The 17,443-nt window shown below is 37.8% G+C and overlaps 1 protein-coding gene across 5 annotated transcripts in view; it reads left to right on the top strand.

Moving 5' to 3' along the window:
• Window positions 1-17,443, top strand: part of CDC14A (cell division cycle 14A) — a 159,163-nt gene that overhangs the window by 11,547 nt on the left and 130,173 nt on the right. For 4 of the 5 annotated variants that reach the window (XM_045547439.1, XM_045547437.1, XM_045547436.1 and 1 more), the window contains one exon: window positions 8,048-8,123. In XM_045547439.1, coding sequence (XP_045403395.1) covers window positions 8,048-8,123 — 76 coding nt within the window. Of the gene's footprint in view, window positions 1-6,750; window positions 6,915-8,047; window positions 8,124-17,443 lie in introns of those variants that run through there. The other variant, XM_045547441.1, reaches the window with a different exon arrangement.

Here is a 17,443-nt window from a genome sequence, read left to right as displayed (position 1 = left end):
CTGACCCTGCTACTTGACTTGGGTTAAGAAGGTACCAAGTGGAGAAGGAGGGTCCCTCCCACTCTCATGTTGCGTACCCGGACTTTCCCAGAAACCTAGGCAATGCATCAAAGGACAGGAGTGAGAGTTGGTATTGGGGGTTTCTCCTTCCTTATGATCTCAACAAATGTCAAACTTTATACAGATAAGTAAATAATGATATCAAGGTTCCTAATACATGAAGCTGCTTTCTATTCTGTGGGAGAACAGAAGCATAGTGAATTTCATGAAGAAAGTTGTGACTTCTCCTTCCCTGAGGAGACACTCTGAGGGAAATGCCTTCTGGACACAGACCCAACACACTGCGGGGACACAGTGCATCAAATAGGGAAGCAGCCCTTGAGAAACATTCGAACCATTGGCGGGGTTTGTCCAGGAAGGATAACTATAGTCATAGACTCTGTAATGTGTATATATATTAGCCAGAATTGTGATATATGCTATGATCTGATAGCTGGAAAGCACTTTAGAAGCCATCTAATTCACTGGCTTCATCGATAGATGAGGACGTGGAGTCCCAGAGAGGCTGAGACACCAGAATAGGGCCATTGAGTGACCAGACCGGGACTGAAACCTCTTGGCTCCCTGTGGTGTTTCGTTCTAGGTCAGACTGCTGTGTGCGTGGGAAGCTTGCTCAATGTGCAGCTGCGCTTCCCCAGGAAGTCGGCATCCGTGTGACTGTAGGCAGTTACGCTGTAAGGGCTTGAGCAAAAACTCAGACTTGTGCCCTTGCCTTAGGTTAGTATTCACTCAGCAGTTAGGACCCTTTAGAAATGTGATCATTATGCGTTTCAGCCATGTACAGGAACTTGATCATCTGACTGGAGGGCTGCTGATAATATTCTAGTGATAGGGAAAATATCAGGTGGTGTGTCTAGCCCAGAAGCAGTACTGATTAATTTCACCAAAATTTTATACATGCCACACACATATATAATCTCACTGTGCTATCACTGCTATCTTAACATTTATCACACTGTAATAATATCTTTACTTGTCTTCTCAGTAGGTGGTAGGGGGACTAGTGGTCAGCAGGCTTTGTGTGAATAAGTAGATAAATAGACAAAAAATATCAGCAATGCTGATAAAAAAAATTAAAGATTGGCCTTCCTTAAAATAATCTTAAAGGATTTTTTCATCCTATTTTCAAAGCAGTTAAATTTTTGGGGAGATTTTTTTGTTTTGCAAACACTCTTTGATTAATATGCTAACTTGTAGTGCCTTGCTCAGATGAGGTAGTTATAAATTTTGTTGAGTGAATGGGTAATGCTTGGAATGTAGCTTATCTTTTTGCTGAGGAGTTGAAAATTTTTACATGAAGCTTCTAATATGTAGAATAAGGTAGAACAGTGCTTCAAACAATGCTTCTTCTGGGAATGGACTCACTTATATTATAGTTATTAGAAAAACCAAAGATAGGCCAGGCACGGTGGCTCACACTTGTATGGGAGGATTGCTTGAGCCAGGAATTCAGGACCAGTCTGAGCAACATAGTGAAACCCCATCTCTTAAAAAAAAAAAAAAGGTAGCCAGGTATGGTGGCACACACCTGTGGTCCTAGCTACTTGGAAGGCTGAGGCTGGAGGATTGCTTGAGCCCAGGAGTTTGAGGTCCCAGTGAGCTATGATGACACCACTGCACTCTAGCTGAGTGACAGAGCGAGACCCTGTCTTAAAAAAAAAAAGAAAAACCAAAGGTAAAATGATAGTACATCATAAACTTCATAAATCTTGTGAGATAGACATGCTGAGTATGACAAAGAAGCTTCTAGCCCCAGCTTCTATTTCCCTTGAAATCTATAGGATCAGCATTTGTGAGTAGTGGGTAACCCCTGTGAACATTTGGCCTGATCCTTGGGCTCCCATTTCTTTTTCCTGCCCATGAGGAGATGACCCGTCTTCTTCCCCATTCCCCTCCTCTACTTGTAGGACTCCAAATGCTCCAATTCTTTTAATTTCTTTCCTGTCAAAACAGGAAAGAATTTGATTTTAGCTATTTACACTTCCTGAAGAAAAGATTGACTGATTTTCACTTAATAATTAATGAGTTTCATTTTAGTTATTGACCCATAATTTTCCAGCCTTGCTAGAGGAAATTTGCAAATTGATGGAGAGACTCATTTGCTCATTCATTCACTCATTTGGAGATGAAACTGAGGATACTCTGAAGTAATAACAATATATCCTTCTGGTTTGTGGTCCTAAGCAAAAAAAAAAAAAAAAAAAAAAAATAATATATCCAACCTTTTCCCTGCCCAAATGAGACCAGAGTGCTCTTCCTTTCTGCAAAGACAAAGTGGGGACTTTAGCTTGGCTGTGGCTCTGGAAGTCTTTTCCTAGGAATTGCCACAATGGAGAGACACTGTCCAGTGTAATTAACTTCAAGTTTAGGAGCTCATTCAGCCCTCAAATTTATTCACAGAGCCTCTAATGGGCTTATCTTTGCCATTTCTCTCCCCTGGTTGATGACTTTCCATTTCTCCTCTTCTACCCTGAGCCCAACTCTCATTTTCCTGCCTTTGTTCCAAGTTGCCCAAATATGTATTTTATGCTTCCCAGCACATTTGACTTATTTCAATTGATTATAAACTGATTTTCATTTTGATATTTCCATCTAGCTAATGATTATAAATGTGTTTCCATTTTTCTTCATCTCTGGTGAAGAAGATTCTTAAAAAGAAGCATGTTGTAGGAAGGTGTCTTCTTTATTCATTACATTTTATTATACCAGAGTTATTGAGAACCAGCATGGTGTGAGCAACTATGACCATTTTTTTCAATGATCTTGACATTTTCAGAAATGTATTTAGCTACTTAGAAAGCTATATCTATGTAAAACTATATTATTTTAATATTCTTATAAACATAAGCTTTGTAAGGAAAGGATATATCAAATGACTTTAAGATAGAGTTTGTTGCCTTTATATTTGCCTGTGACAATTCTGACTCTTGAAGACTTGTTTTAAATTGCTTCTGGCTGTGCAAAGTTTTTGACTGAATTTCTTAGTGTGGCTTGAAGGCTGTTCTTCATTTTGTGGGATATGAAGGCTAAGTTTCAAGATATTGTGGGGTAGGAAGTCCTCTGTGTTAAGATTGCTTGTTTTTTCTCCACCTTTAACCTGGCTATGGCTAAGAAAGTCATAACTTCTTCATTGCAGCTATCTTTGGATAGCAACCTGCTTTTATAGCAACTTGTCTTTTTGAGGGACAAAGAAAGAAGGAGGGAACTACGTCTCCTATTTTTCCATTCTCCCCTGGTTTAGTTCCCACACTAGCTTTTTGGAAATACGACCCCCTTGAATAAAAGGGTATAAAAATTACCAAGACCTAATCTCACTGTTGGGAAGTACATGGGTCCATGAAGGGAAAGGATATTAATTGTCTTCAAATATTTTATCTATACCTTATTCATGGTACCTGTCAGTTTCTCCAGTCTTTTATAGTTATTTTTGTTCTTGTTTTATCTTTTCATCTTGATCAGTCTTGTCCATCAGCACAGAACATTGTCCAATTTTGTAGCCATTAGCCACATATGGCTTTTGAACACATTTCAAATGACAGGAGAATTTTTAATTTATGTAACTTTAATTAATTTAAATTTAAATAGCCATGGCTAGTGGCTAACATGTTGGAGAGTACAGATCAACTTAAGGATGAGGTCTGTATTTGATTTACTTTTTCCTGTGTTATTGGATATACAAATTTATTAATATTTTCCTGGTGTTTGGTGAAATAGGATCATCTGTTAACCAGATTGCTTCCAAAAGTACAAGCGACTCTTCCAGCCTTATTATTAGAAACTGTGTAGCTTTGAATTTGAGATTGAAGTTGGATTGTAATGGTTAGTATGAAGCTGGAATTACATGACTTGAATTCTTTGTGCTTTCCTGAAATTTGTTCAAAGTGAGTTTAAAAAGCTTAAGTAACCATAACTAAAAATTCCAAATTTAACTTCAAATTGCACTGGTGTCAATATTCATGTTCAAGTACAAAAAAACAAGGTATGTTAGTCAAAAGTCTTGCTTCCATTAACCCAAGGACAAGGGTATCTCTGTTACAGAAACAGGATTGCCTTAATCAATTCTGGCAGATGCATATTTGCATACAGGCATGCCTCGGAGATGTTGCAGGTTTGGTTCCAGACCATTGCAGCAGAATGAATATTGCAATAAAGCGAGTCACATGAATTTTTTGGTTTCCCAGGACATACAAAAGTTATGTTTACACTGTACTGTAGTCTATTAAGTATGCAATAGCATCATGTCTAAAAAATCAATGTACATACCTTAATTAAAAATACTTTATTGCTAAACATGCTAATGATCATCTGAGCCTTAAGTGAGTTATAATCTTTTTGCTGGTAGAGGGTCTTGCCTCAATGTGAGGGTTGCTGACTGAGGGGTAGTAATTGCTGAAGGTTGCGGTGCCTATGGAAATTTTTAAAAATAAGACAGCAATGAAGTTTGCCACATCATTTGACTCTTCCTTTCTTGAAAGATTTCTCTGTAGTATGCGATGCTATTTGATAGCATTCTACCTACACTAGAACTGTCAAAATTAGAGTTAATCTTCTCAAACTCAGCTGCTGCTTTATCAACTAAGTTTATGTAATATTCTAAATCCTTTGTTGTCATTTCAGCAAGGTTCACAGTTTCTTCACCAGGATTAGATTCCATCTCCAGAAACCACTTTCTTAGCTCATCTGTAAGGAGCAACTCCTCATCCACTCAAGTTTTATCATGAGATTGCCGCAGTTCAGTCACATCTTCAGGCTCCACTTCTAATTCTAGTTCTTTTGCTATTTCTACCACATCTACAATGACTTTGTCCACTGAAGTCTTGAACCCTTCAAAGTCATCCATGAGAGTTGGAATCAACTTCTTCCAAACTCCTGTTAATGTTGATATTTTGACCTTCTCCTGTGAATCTTAAACCTAAGGAACCCATCTGTGCTAGCTTAAAACTTTTCGTCTGCAGCTTCCTCACCTCTCTCAGCCTTCTTATAGAATTGAGAGAGTTAGGGCCTTGCTCTGGATTAGGTTTTGGCTTAAGTGAATGTTGTGGCTGGCTTGATCTTCTATCCTGATCACTAAAACTTTTTCCCTATCAGCAATAAGACTATTTCGCTTTCTTATTCATGTGTTCACCGGAGTAGCACTTTTAATTTTTTTCAAGAACTTTTTCTTTGCATTCACAGCTTGGCTGTTTGGTGCAAGAGGCCTAGATTTTTGCCTTTCTTGCCATCCTCACGAAGCTTAATCATTTTTAGCTTTTGATTTAAGGTGCACAACGTATGACTCTTCCTTTCACTTGAACGCTTAAAGGGTTTTTAATTTTGTCTGCTTTCAGTATTGTGTCTCAGGGAATAGGGAGGTCCCACAAGAGGGAGAGATCCTGTATTCTTTTCATTTTGGTTTTTTAGAGTGAGTTCTTATTGATTGGTCTTGGACTGGTCAGTAACTAGGTTATAGGTATAGCTCATTTTGGATTCATGGGTATTTTGTTTATATATATAGCACAGCACCACACTGGGAACTTTAGAAATAAATCAAGAACTTTTATTTCTTTTTTCTTTGCCTTTTATTTTTTGTTTTAAATTTATGTAAATTTATGGGGTACAAGTACAATTTTGTTACAGTTTTGTTTAGTAGTGGTCAAGTCAAGGCTTTTACAGTATCCATCACTCAAATAAAGTACATTGTACCCATTAAGTAATTTCTGATTATCCAATGCGCCTCCCCCGGCTTCTGAGTCTCCATTGTCCATTATTCCACTCTCTACGCAAGAACATTTATTTCACATCATTGTAGGTTTTCTTCTTTGGCACCTCTGTGTTCTTCTCATGAAGCCTATGTACAAGGACAGCTAATTTTGTTGCTACCTGGAATATAAATTCCAAAATAGTACCAAGTTGCCTAACATGGATAAAATATATCAGTTCAGTATTCTTTACTTATGTAAGGCATGTGGCTAATGGCAGATTTCATGTAACGTAATGACATAGTTGGGATAGTCTGGGTGGCAGAAAAAAATTAAATCAAATGACTTCCTCAAAATAAAGGTCTTTTCGGGTTGGTTTTTTGGAAACTTGGTATCTAGTAAACTTGTTGTCTAGGCTAAATTGGATTTAGAGCATTAATGAGGAAACTATTCATATGAATACTTATTTCTTGAAGTTTTTTATATTATGTGTAGGGTATTCTTCTAAGTGTAGGTATATGGTATGGTCCCTGACAGAGTTGAGCAAGTAGAATCCACACTTAAAATAATTTACAACATGCAGTAGCATGTGTAGTAGACCAGAAGAATGATTCAGATGGCAAGTTTTGAGAACTTTGAGAGGAAGGTAGTTAGTATTCCCTAAGAGTGACTGGAAGGGCTTCCTGGAGAAGGTAGGATTTGAACTGGATTTTGAAGAAGCTAGAGTGTAGCCGAATCAGAAAAGGAGGGTACTCTAGGCAAGGAGACCCACGTGAGCAGAGGCTTGGATTAAGAATATGTGTAGGCCCGTCACACTGGCTAACGCCTGTAATCCTAGCACTTTGGGAGGCTGAGGCAGGAGGATCACTTGGGGCCAGGAGTTTGAGACCAGCCTAAGCAAGAGCAAGATCCTATCTCTTCAAAAAATAGAAAAATTAGCTGAATTAGCTGGGCATGGTGGCACATGCCTGTATTCCCAGCTACTTGGGAGGCTGAGGCAGGAGGATCGCTTGAGCCCAGAAGTTGGAGGTTGCAGTGAGCTATGATTGTGCCACCACTATAGATAGCCTGGGTGACTGAAAGAGACCCTGTCTCAAGAAAGAACGAGAAAAAGAAAAGAACATGCGTGGAGTATTTGGGAGTGAAGATTTCATATGGGACCTGTTAGGAGATAAGGTCAGCCAGGAGGCAAGGGAAATGTTGTGTGAGGCTTTGCTTGTGGGGCCAAAGAATTATTCTGAAGACAGTAAGGAGCCATTAAACAATTTCGAATAGTGGGAGGATATATGAGAAGTGAGGTTTTATGAAGATGAATCTCTATTGTGAAACACAGGAGGACTAGGAAGGAGAGAGAGAATTTAAACAGTACAGGTGTGAGATGAAGATCTGGACTTCTGTTGATGAAGTGGGAACAGGAAAGGGAGGGATGAATTGGAGCAGTAGCTTATTTGATGTATAAGAATCAGATATTTTTTTGTTGGCCTGTTGTGATAGAGAGGTTTCATGCCTGAGTGACTGGGAGAAGCAAAATGTTTTTTAGTCTGGGGGACTGATTTGAAGGAAAACTGGGTTGAATTTTAGACATTCTGAGTTCCAGGTGATAAAAGGGCCTGTGGGTGGTGGGTCCAGCAGTTAACTGAAGATGGGGGAGACTGCTGCTGGCTTTCAAGTGGAGATATCCCTTTTCTGTAGGGTTGTCAGTTAAATTCATGACAGTGGATAAGAGAGCAGATCTGCAGATTGATGACTGTATCCAGGAAAGGCAAAGAGGTGGAGAGAGGGAGAGGAGCCAGTATGTCTTATGATACAGAAACTTCAAGGAGAATGAAAGCTGAAAAAAGACCACTGGATTTAACATTCTTGAGAATTGAGAGCTAGCTTTGAGTGGAATAGTTGGAATTGGAACCCAGAGTACACCAGCTAAGTTTATGACTAAGCAGGTGATAAAGAAATAGAAGCAGGTAGTATAGGCCATGTCCACATTATATTCATGTTGGTTCTTTCCTTGCCTGCTTTTTAGTACTTTTATAATACTTAAATGGCCTATCAAGGAGATAAAAGAAGGTCAAACTCGAAACTGTCCAACTAGTTCCCTGTTAAGAGACTAGGTAGAGTAGCTAGAGGACATTAGTGGGGTGAAAACATTAGTTATTTGGATTACCATAAATCAGATTAGTTATATAATGATCCTTATTTATCTGAAGATAATTGGAATTTGATTGCAAATTTATTGAAAATAAAAATGAGCTTTGATGTCACTGATAATTCTACTAAATATTACATTTTTTGTTTGTTTTCTTATATCTTAGTTTCTATGCAGATTTTGGACCTCTGAATTTGGCAATGGTGTACAGATATTGCTGTAAACTAAACAAGAAACTGAAAGTGAGTATTATAGTGATGTTTATATTTTGGTATTAAAACGTTTGAACCGCATGATCTGCCCAGTGGGATTGTTGTGCACACACCGTTTAGTCAGGTAGTCTTTGTTTTTTATTTTTTTAATTTTAAATTAAAAAGTTTCAGAATATTATAGGGATACAAATACTTTAGTCAGGTAGTCTCGATCTTTGAAAATTTGAGTAGTTCACCCAGAAGTTGAAATTGATCCTCCCGATGACACCACAAAGAACATGTTAACCTCTTTCATTTTTCGGTATGAATTGCAACGTGAGCTGAATGAAGTCATTGGAATAGTGATCTGAGAAAGAAAAAGCACAAGTTCTTTTAGGTTATTGTTAATGAGTCTCTATCAAATTCCCTGCTAGGATAATTTTTCTGAAACCTTCAGATCCACTTGTAGACACTGTTACCAGTAATGAAGGGGCTCATCAGGGCTGGAGCTCTGGGGCATGACTATTTTCTGTCTGGTCAAGATTGAAATTTTTGCATATTTCTTGAATATTATCTCTGTACAGTTAACAGCCAAGTGAAATTGATGAGCCAGCAGTGATAGGGCATTGACTTTACGTGATGTGGCAGAATTCAGGTCATATATTTAGTATTCGTCTATATTTTTGATTTTACATGGGGATCTAGTTTCATTTTCTGTGTATATATGTGGATTTTGGCAGTTAGCTTTTTTTTTTTCTCTTTAAGCACATGAGGAAGAGTGCCATCTGTAGGCCTAGTTTTGGTAAACTTATTTCATCACACAGAAAGCAATATTTATCTATCTTTTTCTTCCAATTTCTAAATGAAGATCTTAAATATTTCAGTTTGAAAGGCAAAATACTACAGAGCAGGTTTTTAAGGATAACTACTAAATTATAACACTCAGGTATTTTATTCTTTCTGCTAGGTAAAATGTTACTAGTGTTACATAGTACAGTGCCTTGTACATATTAACTGCTAAATGATTATCTTTTGATCTGATTGATATTTATTGAACTTAGGTATACAAGGCAGTCTGATGGAGAGTTTCCTGTAGAATATATTATGTATTTATGAATTTATGAACTTTTGCCAATTGATCCCAAAGTGCTAAATGATCATGGAATGATAACAAAGAGAGATCTTTTTAGTCAGTAATCATATAACATAAAATCTATTGCACTCATCTTTTCTAACAGTTAACTTATAAAGTTGTGTAGCTTGAAAAGATATATGTAAATTCCTTTAACTAAACCAGATCTGTTTTTCAGAAAAGAAGCAACTAACAGTAATTTAGAAAATAAAATAGAGATTTTTGCAATCACCAAGGAAGCAAATAATATCCTTTTTATATAAAAGAACTTTTAATGGCTGAGTTAGCAAGGAAAGGATAATTAACAAATAATTGAAGTTTATCTCTTCCTTTTGAGAACCAAGGAATTTCTTTGGTTTCCTAATTAGTCATGTTGGTATGTAGTTGATATGAACTGGGTATTAATGATCTAGGAACTGAGTAGTGTGGAGTGACCAAAGAGAAAGTGCATTTATTAGGAAAATAAAATCACTGGTCTGACTCAGTGTTCTACTTAATAGCAATTGCACAAGAGTAGATGGATTGAATTAAGACTACTTTTTTCTACCATATTCTATACTCTACAATATGGGTAAGTATATATAAAAACTCGTTTTGATTTTCTTTCATTTACAAAGCTTTCTTTCAGCATTATGAAAGTTTATTCTCGTCCCCTCCGTTCGTTTTCTGTGATCAGGTAATCTGTTGGATGCCTTGAATGACATTTTTAGCTTTAGTACAATAGTGGACACTTTCCTACTTGCTGAAGGATTGAATTTTCAAAACTCAAATGTTAGTAAGTCATGGGTTATCTCAACGAAGTGTGACAAATAGAATCTCTATTTTAGGAGAAAAAGATTTGCTTTACCAATCCAAAGTTGCAATTGCTTCAGCCTTGTGGAATCTCCATTTCTTCATCTATAACATAGGAATTACAGAGTTCTCACAGGGTGTTGGTTAGTATTATATCAGAGAATAGATGTAAAAAGCTTTGTAAATTTTAAGGTCCTATACAAAATAAAGTTACTAATATAACATTTGTGAATTCTGATTGGAAATATAATAAAGACAGTTCTATGAAATTTATGAACATCTTCTTCCCAGCCTTAATGCTATCATTTCCATATGGGAAAGCTGCCCAATATAATTTTAGGAATCTAAATGACCATTTAGTCAAGACTCAGAAAGGGAGACCAGAGAGAGGTATGTGACTTGCCCAAGGCTGTAAAGTCAGGGCTAGATTCCAGGGTTCATGACTGCATCATTCCTGTTCTCTCCACCTTTGGTAGTAATGCAGCTTCTTGTTTACTATCTTCCTGTGTTCACTTGGAGCATTGTCCCAACTACCTCACCTTGTCCCATGGTGGCTTCAAGGCTCCTGTGCCTCTTCTGCTCCAGAGACTGTCCCTGCCACCCTGGTGGCACTTCCAGGAACCCAGAATCCAGACTCTCCCACTTGGAATATGCCCTTCTAGTTCCTTGCCTTGCACATTCTGTCTCTCTCACCCTACTGGGATTTCTAGACCTTTAGTCTCCCTGTTCTCTTAGTCTGTTGGAGCCCTGATGATGTCTCATGTCTGCAGCCCATGGTCACTTATTTCAGTAAAGTTTTGGGCACCTTGCTTTTCTGTGTTTTCCCTTGTACACCTTGCCAGCTATCACCGTTGGTGTTTTCCTGGTGGATGATATCATGCACTAATTTACTGGGAAACTGCAGTATCCCTGCCACTCCCAGCCTTGCACTTTACCCCACAGCACGCTAACTGTTCGTGCATTTGCTAGTGACGCCCAGTCTGACGGGACTGCCCTTCCCCTCTGGCTTGACAACTCCTCGTTCTTTAATACTTTGTTCAGCCACCACCCTCTAGGAAGCATCTTCTTGCCCTTCTGGACTGGGCTGGAGGTGCCTCCCTTGTTTTCCCATAATTCTCTCTGCAGATCTCTATTGTTGATGAATTATAATTACCTATTTGCACCTGCTTCTCTCTAGACTATGAGATTCTGGAGGATGGGGGCATGTTATATATCTTTGTGTTGCAGTACCCAGCACAGGGTCACCAAACAGAACCTTCTCTTGACTTTGTCATGATCCCCTTCACTTGAAGATCTTTTATCATTTTGCTTCCCAAGGTTTCAGAAGGATAGCCTGCCTGCAGTGTGTTTACATCCTTGCTACTCACTGATTTCTTTTTCTTTTTCATATATTTACTTTTTATCAAATTTGTTAATGTTACCAAGTTCTTGCGCTGCCAAACCATGCCTGAGAATTCAAAGAAAAAAATGGTACAGTGGACAGCCTTATCCACCCGTCATATAATAGATTAAAACTTGATTCATGTACATTTTGTTATTTTCACAATCTTTTAAAAAGTTATACCAAGAGTTGGAATTTAAATCTGCTCAGGTGTTCCTCACTGATTTCTTAATCCTTTGCTATCCAACTTTTGCCTTCCCCACTCTGCTGAAACTGCTCTAGTAACATCTTAAATGCTGAGTCTGATGACATTTGCTAGGTCCTCAAACTCCTTTACTTCGAATAATTTGGCACTATTTTAATAACTGTGTCCTAGGATTCTTCTCTTGTGTGATTTCCTAATTCCTTTAGGCACATTTTATTTTCCAGTTTGGAAATTTTTATTCTTTCCTATAAAGTTTTTGTGATTCCTGCCCTTATGTGATACCTTATGTAGTAGACAGGTAATATTTTGCTGTGCATTCTAGTCCAGACCCAAATTTCTCTTTTTTATGTCAAAAGATATTTCTTCCAGTTGATGCTTTGAAGTGGTGGTTTATTGCTATTTTTTTGTATACATTTACATTCTATTCCCAATGGCCTCAGTTTTAATTATGTTGATTAGAATGGGAAATTATCCATCAAACATCTGCTTAGATTAAAAATTCAAAAACAAAACTCACCACCACTAACAAAAACCCTGCTACTTATTTTAAACTATACTTTAAAAATTGTGTTAATAAATGCTACGAGTTTTGCAGTAATAGGTTGCAGTTTGCTATTTCTGGTCAATAGTTACTGTGATGGAGGAAGCAATCAAAAGAGGGAAGATTTACTGACGTGAGAACAATTTGTAAAACTGGGTATGTTATTAAATGTAAAATGTCATCAATGATTGATGGGCTGACTTATTAATCTGATATTTCAAGGAATCCATAAACCCTTAAAATTACAAAATTTTGTGTATATTTATATTTTTCTTCTGGTGGATTTATAGCTTTTTGACAGGTTCTCCGAGGGATTCTTGGCACAGACAATGCTAAGAACACTGGGCTTTAGTACATAAGGGCTCTTGAAAGAGAAGGCTGTATTAATAAATGACAAATTGTGGTATTTGACAAAAAACCCAAACATAATCTCCAAACTTAATTAGTTAAAAATATCTTTTAATTACTAATTTAATAATCTGAAAGTTTTATAAATGTAATATGATTGAACTGGCTTTTCCTAAAATAGTCAATACAGTTTTAATTATTGATTTCACTTTTCCTAAGAGAAAAATAAAACCCCACCTTGGGAGGGAAAAACATCTCTGAAAAAAAGGGACAGTTTCTAGGGCAGTGATTTTTTTTATTTTAATACCTGCTGTTATGAATCAATGGGATAATTACAGTAATCTCGAGAACTATTTTAAAAAGGATTAAAAGAATATTCACAGAAATATACAAAACATCCCACATAGTCCTTTCAGTGTAAAAGGGACAGGGGGTGGACATCATGAAATGAATGATTGTATTGAAGCACTGGAAGTACCTGGCAGATGGTGGGGCTCAGGGAATGTCCTTGTTGCTGAATGAATCAGTGCAGTAATCCTATCCTGGAAACCAGGCACCTGCCACCGTATCAGGTGGTTGTACACAAGTACTCTTTTGATTTGATTAGACCACCCTCTTATTATAACTATAAAAACACGCTGAGATTTCAACATGTTGAGATTTCTTCACGTGGATCTCCTCTGTTTCGGGTTCATGGGCTTTGGGGGAGGAAAAGCAAGCTACATTCCGGGGCTAGTTCACATAGTTTAAAGAGGTCCAAAGCAGTGTTAACTCTCATGGGTGTGAGCATATGCTGAGTTGTCAAGGCATGGACCTCTTATGTCCATTCGGGGATCCTCAGGCAAGAGGAACCCCATTTATAGAAAATGCCCACATGCCTTCAGTAGTTATGAACATGATCAAAGCTTTATGAGTAACTTTTCTCTGACATTTTGACTTCTACTTTAATGAAATGTGCTATTTCATTAATGAAATGTATTTGGTTTGAGACAAAATGGACCATATAAAGACATCTTTTTCTTTTTTAAAGAAACTATTCACCCTAGTTTGTCATAGCACTAAATAAAAACATAAACCGTATTTTGTTTTGTACAGCCAAAGAAAATTTTCAAGAATATCCCTTTCCTGAGAAAGTTGGAGGTAAAACGTGTAAAGGTCATGGCTGCTCACAGGAAGACCTGTGCATTTTATCGCTTTTGCAGTGAGATGACAACTGATTGCTATGGAGATGCTGATTGCTGTGGCCATTACCGGGCTAGCCTAGTCACCTGTAAGAGAATGGGGCCTTGATTATCATGGTCCCTGTGCTGTGATCTACTTAATCAGACTGCCATCATTGGCAGAGCTTGCTTGTTTAGGGAAGTGCATGGGCTCTCTTTTTTATTGAAGAGCATATTATCCAGGCTGCACTAATATCTTCTTTAACTCAGTCAGACTGAGTCACACTGCTTCATTAAACACAGCATTCTAACCAAATAACTTGAAGATTTTACTTTTAAGCATGGCAAATGACTTTTCCAAAAGGCTGCTTAAACTCTGTGTTTTTTGTTACTTTGAATTGACCATTAACACTTTTTTATTTTTATTTTTTTTGGTTTTAAGCTTGGTTGCATCACCTTTTATTGTTGAATGGGTAACGCAGTTTGTGGTCTCCTGACTTAAGCTGAGCAAGTGCATGATTTGACTTTGTTACCATAAACCAAGGATAGCCTGGCCTGTTTGTTATTTGGGTAGCTTGTCATCATTTTCTTCTCTCTCTGACTTGCTGTGGCTTGTTTTTCATAAGGAGTGCAACCTTTTACATAGCCTTTCTTTCTGAGATAGAAATTATCTGTCTGGGCTCAATACCTTTATCTTAATTTGTATTATTCTATTATAGCAGTCATTTTTCTTCAGTTTACAAGTACAGTTAAATATTTATTGTATACTTAGCATGATTTACATGAGGGGGAATAACTTTGACTCTCAGGTAAGCAATATAAGTCTAGAAGTTTCTATAGGTTTGATTATGTTAATTGATAGGTATTTAATACTAAATCCCATCTGTTATCTACTATTGTTTTGGCCTTTTTTTTTTTTTTTGAGACAGAGTCTCACTCTGTTGCCCAGGCTAGAGTGCTGTGATGTCAGCCTAGCTCACAGCAACCTCAAACTCCTGGGCTCAAGGGATCCTCCTGCCTCAGCCTCCAGAGTAGCTGGGACTACAGGCATGTACCACCACACCTGGCTAATATTTCTATTTTTAGAAGAGGCGAGGCCTCGTTCTTGCTTAGGCTGGTCTCAAACTCCTGAGCTCAAGCTATCCTCCCACCTTGGCCTCCCAGAGTGCTAGGATTACAGGCGGGAGCCACTGTGCCTGGCCTGTTTTGGCCTTGTTAAATGTAACAATTATTATACCTGTAATTAACATCATTTCATTGGTCCTTGTGTGCTGTGAATGCATCCCTATGCAGTTATTCTCTTATGTTTGTAATAAGCCTTGGCCAATATTTTGTATCAAATAGTCATTAGATTGTGAACCTATGAGGCTACAGACCAGAGTTGCCCTCCCCTGTCACCTCATTGCTTAGCAGTGTTTGACACATAACAGCTGCTCAATTCATGCTGATAGAACCAATAGAACTTTCTTTAGCTACAGTATCTTGGCACCCAGATTCAGCAAACTGGTTACCTGTGGGCTGCATTCAATCCATAGATGTGTTTTGTTGGGCATGAATGCTGTTTAAAAAAATTCAAATTAGGCCGGGCGCGGTGGCTCACGCCTGTAATCCTAGCCCTCTGGGAGGCCGAGGCGGGTGGATCGCTCGAGGTCAGGAGTTCAAGACCAGCCTGAGCGAGACCCCGTCTCTACTAAAAAAAAAATAGAAATAAATTATCTGGCCAACTAAAATATATATAGAAAAAATTAGCCGGGCATGGTGGCGCATGCTTGTAATCCCAGCTACTCGGGAGGCTGAGGCAGTAGGATCGCTTAAAGCCCAGGAGTTTGAGGTTGCTGTGAGCTAGGCTGATGCCACGGCACTCACTCTAGCCTGGGCAACAAAGTGAGACTCTGTCTCAAACAAAAAAAAAAAAAAAAAAAAAAAAAAAATTCAAATTCATAGTCAACATCTGCAATTTATGAAAACTTCCAAATTCTAGATTTTTTGCTTCTTTTAAATATTACAATATCTGACAATTCTGGGCCCAGATCCCTGCATGGGAGCAGCAGGCTGGAGCTTAGTGTGCTTTGGACAGGGAATGGTTTTCTAGTTTGCCAACTGCCCCACTTCAAATTCTTGGCCCCTGAGAACATCTGAATTTGGAACCTGTGGAATAATGCCATTTAAGACAGCTTAATTGTGGAATCATTAAAAGAACTTGTTCCTAAGTTGTTATCACATGGAATGTATGATTTACAAATTGTAATCAAGTTTTTTGAGGAATCTGGGGAAATGCGTATTTTGTAACATGCTTTTAAAAGGCTTATGGCATGATTTGAAATTCCTTTATAAGAATTTAAAGTTCTTTTGGGGTTACTTGACCAGATGGACAGTGTTTTAGGATCCATATAAGACATTTCCAGGAGTGGGACCAGTCACATGTTTATGCAGCTCTTCTCTAAAACTTAGCAATATCTTGGAGTAGTGGATTTCAGTGTGTGGTCCCTGGACCAGAAATGTCGGCATTACCTGGGAACCCGTTATAAATGCAAATTCTTAGGCTCTACTGACCCAGAGTCTCAGGAGGTGAGAATCTGTTTTAATAAACCCTCTAGGTGATTCTGAACCAGTCTCTTAAGAGGATGAAATATAATGCAATAATATAATAATAAAATATAGTTTCAATTTAGATTTAGTTTTTTACTTCTAAAAAGTTTTAGTAATATTGACCAATTCAACCTGACAATTGTTTAAATTCTGAACCATGGAACTTGTTATGGCCTCATAATTGAGATTTACACAAATTATCCAGCTCAGTGGAACAGTTACGGGTTTATCCTGTTTATTTGACCAATTTTTAACTTCACTTTGCTATTGCACACAGTGTTTTTGTTTTGTAACCTCTGAGCTTCTCATATAAAGCAAAAAGAGTCTGTAATAGAGCATATTGCTCACTGCAAGCCCGTGATGATGGCATTACTTTGCAAGTGTTCTTCTTGAAGGGCTGGGTCAGTATACCAGGCTGCAGAGGAGACAGACCAGAGTAAGGAAGGGGCTGCTGTCTGGTTTGGAGACATGGTACTAGGGCAGAATCTGAGAAAACATCTACTGGGTTCATTTATAAAATAGAATCCTATTATCTCCAAATGTGACTTTCTTTCCCTGTATTGTAAAGTTCTTTCATGAAAGATCTGGGAAGATGAATTCATGTTCTTCTAAAGCTAATTTAGTCATCAGTGTCTCCACCGATACTGTTTGTTTTAGGTCCTTTGACTATGAATAGGTATTTTTTTTTAAAGGGAGGGGCATGTTTAATATTTGAGAGGAGAAAACATTAAAAGAGTTTTTGTATATCAGCCCAATCATATAAACATCAGCTAAACAGTTGACAAAATGTTTTGTTATCCCTGAAATTTTTCATTCTGTTACCCAAATATCTCCTCTGTTGAACAGCATCACTGGTATTAAACTATGAGGCAGGGTGACCATAAGAGGGAGGCCTGGTTGTGGTAAGGAGGGAAATTAGGACGGGCCTGCAGTATGTAAAATTTTTCTCTGTTTTCATTCACTTTGAATTAATTTTGATTCCTTGAGCCAACTGTACTCTTAGTGGTCTGATCCAGGAGATATTGTCCGAGCTTTGCTGAGCAGATTATTTCTTATCTGTAGTGCTTTTGAGATGTAACTGAGAAAATTGAATTCCAAAAAAATCTAAGCAAGGTAAATGTTAGGAGCTTTAAATTTTTTCCTAAAAACCAGCTAGGAAGCTCTCAAAAAAAAAAAGTAAAAAAAAGGGTTGTGTTTACTTTCTGTAGGTGGCTTCTCATAGG

Source organism: Lemur catta, chromosome 3 (genome assembly GCF_020740605.2).
Source record: "Lemur catta isolate mLemCat1 chromosome 3, mLemCat1.pri, whole genome shotgun sequence".
Lineage (NCBI taxonomy): Eukaryota > Metazoa > Chordata > Mammalia > Primates > Lemuridae > Lemur > Lemur catta.
This window is presented reverse-complemented; position numbering and strand designations above follow the sequence as displayed.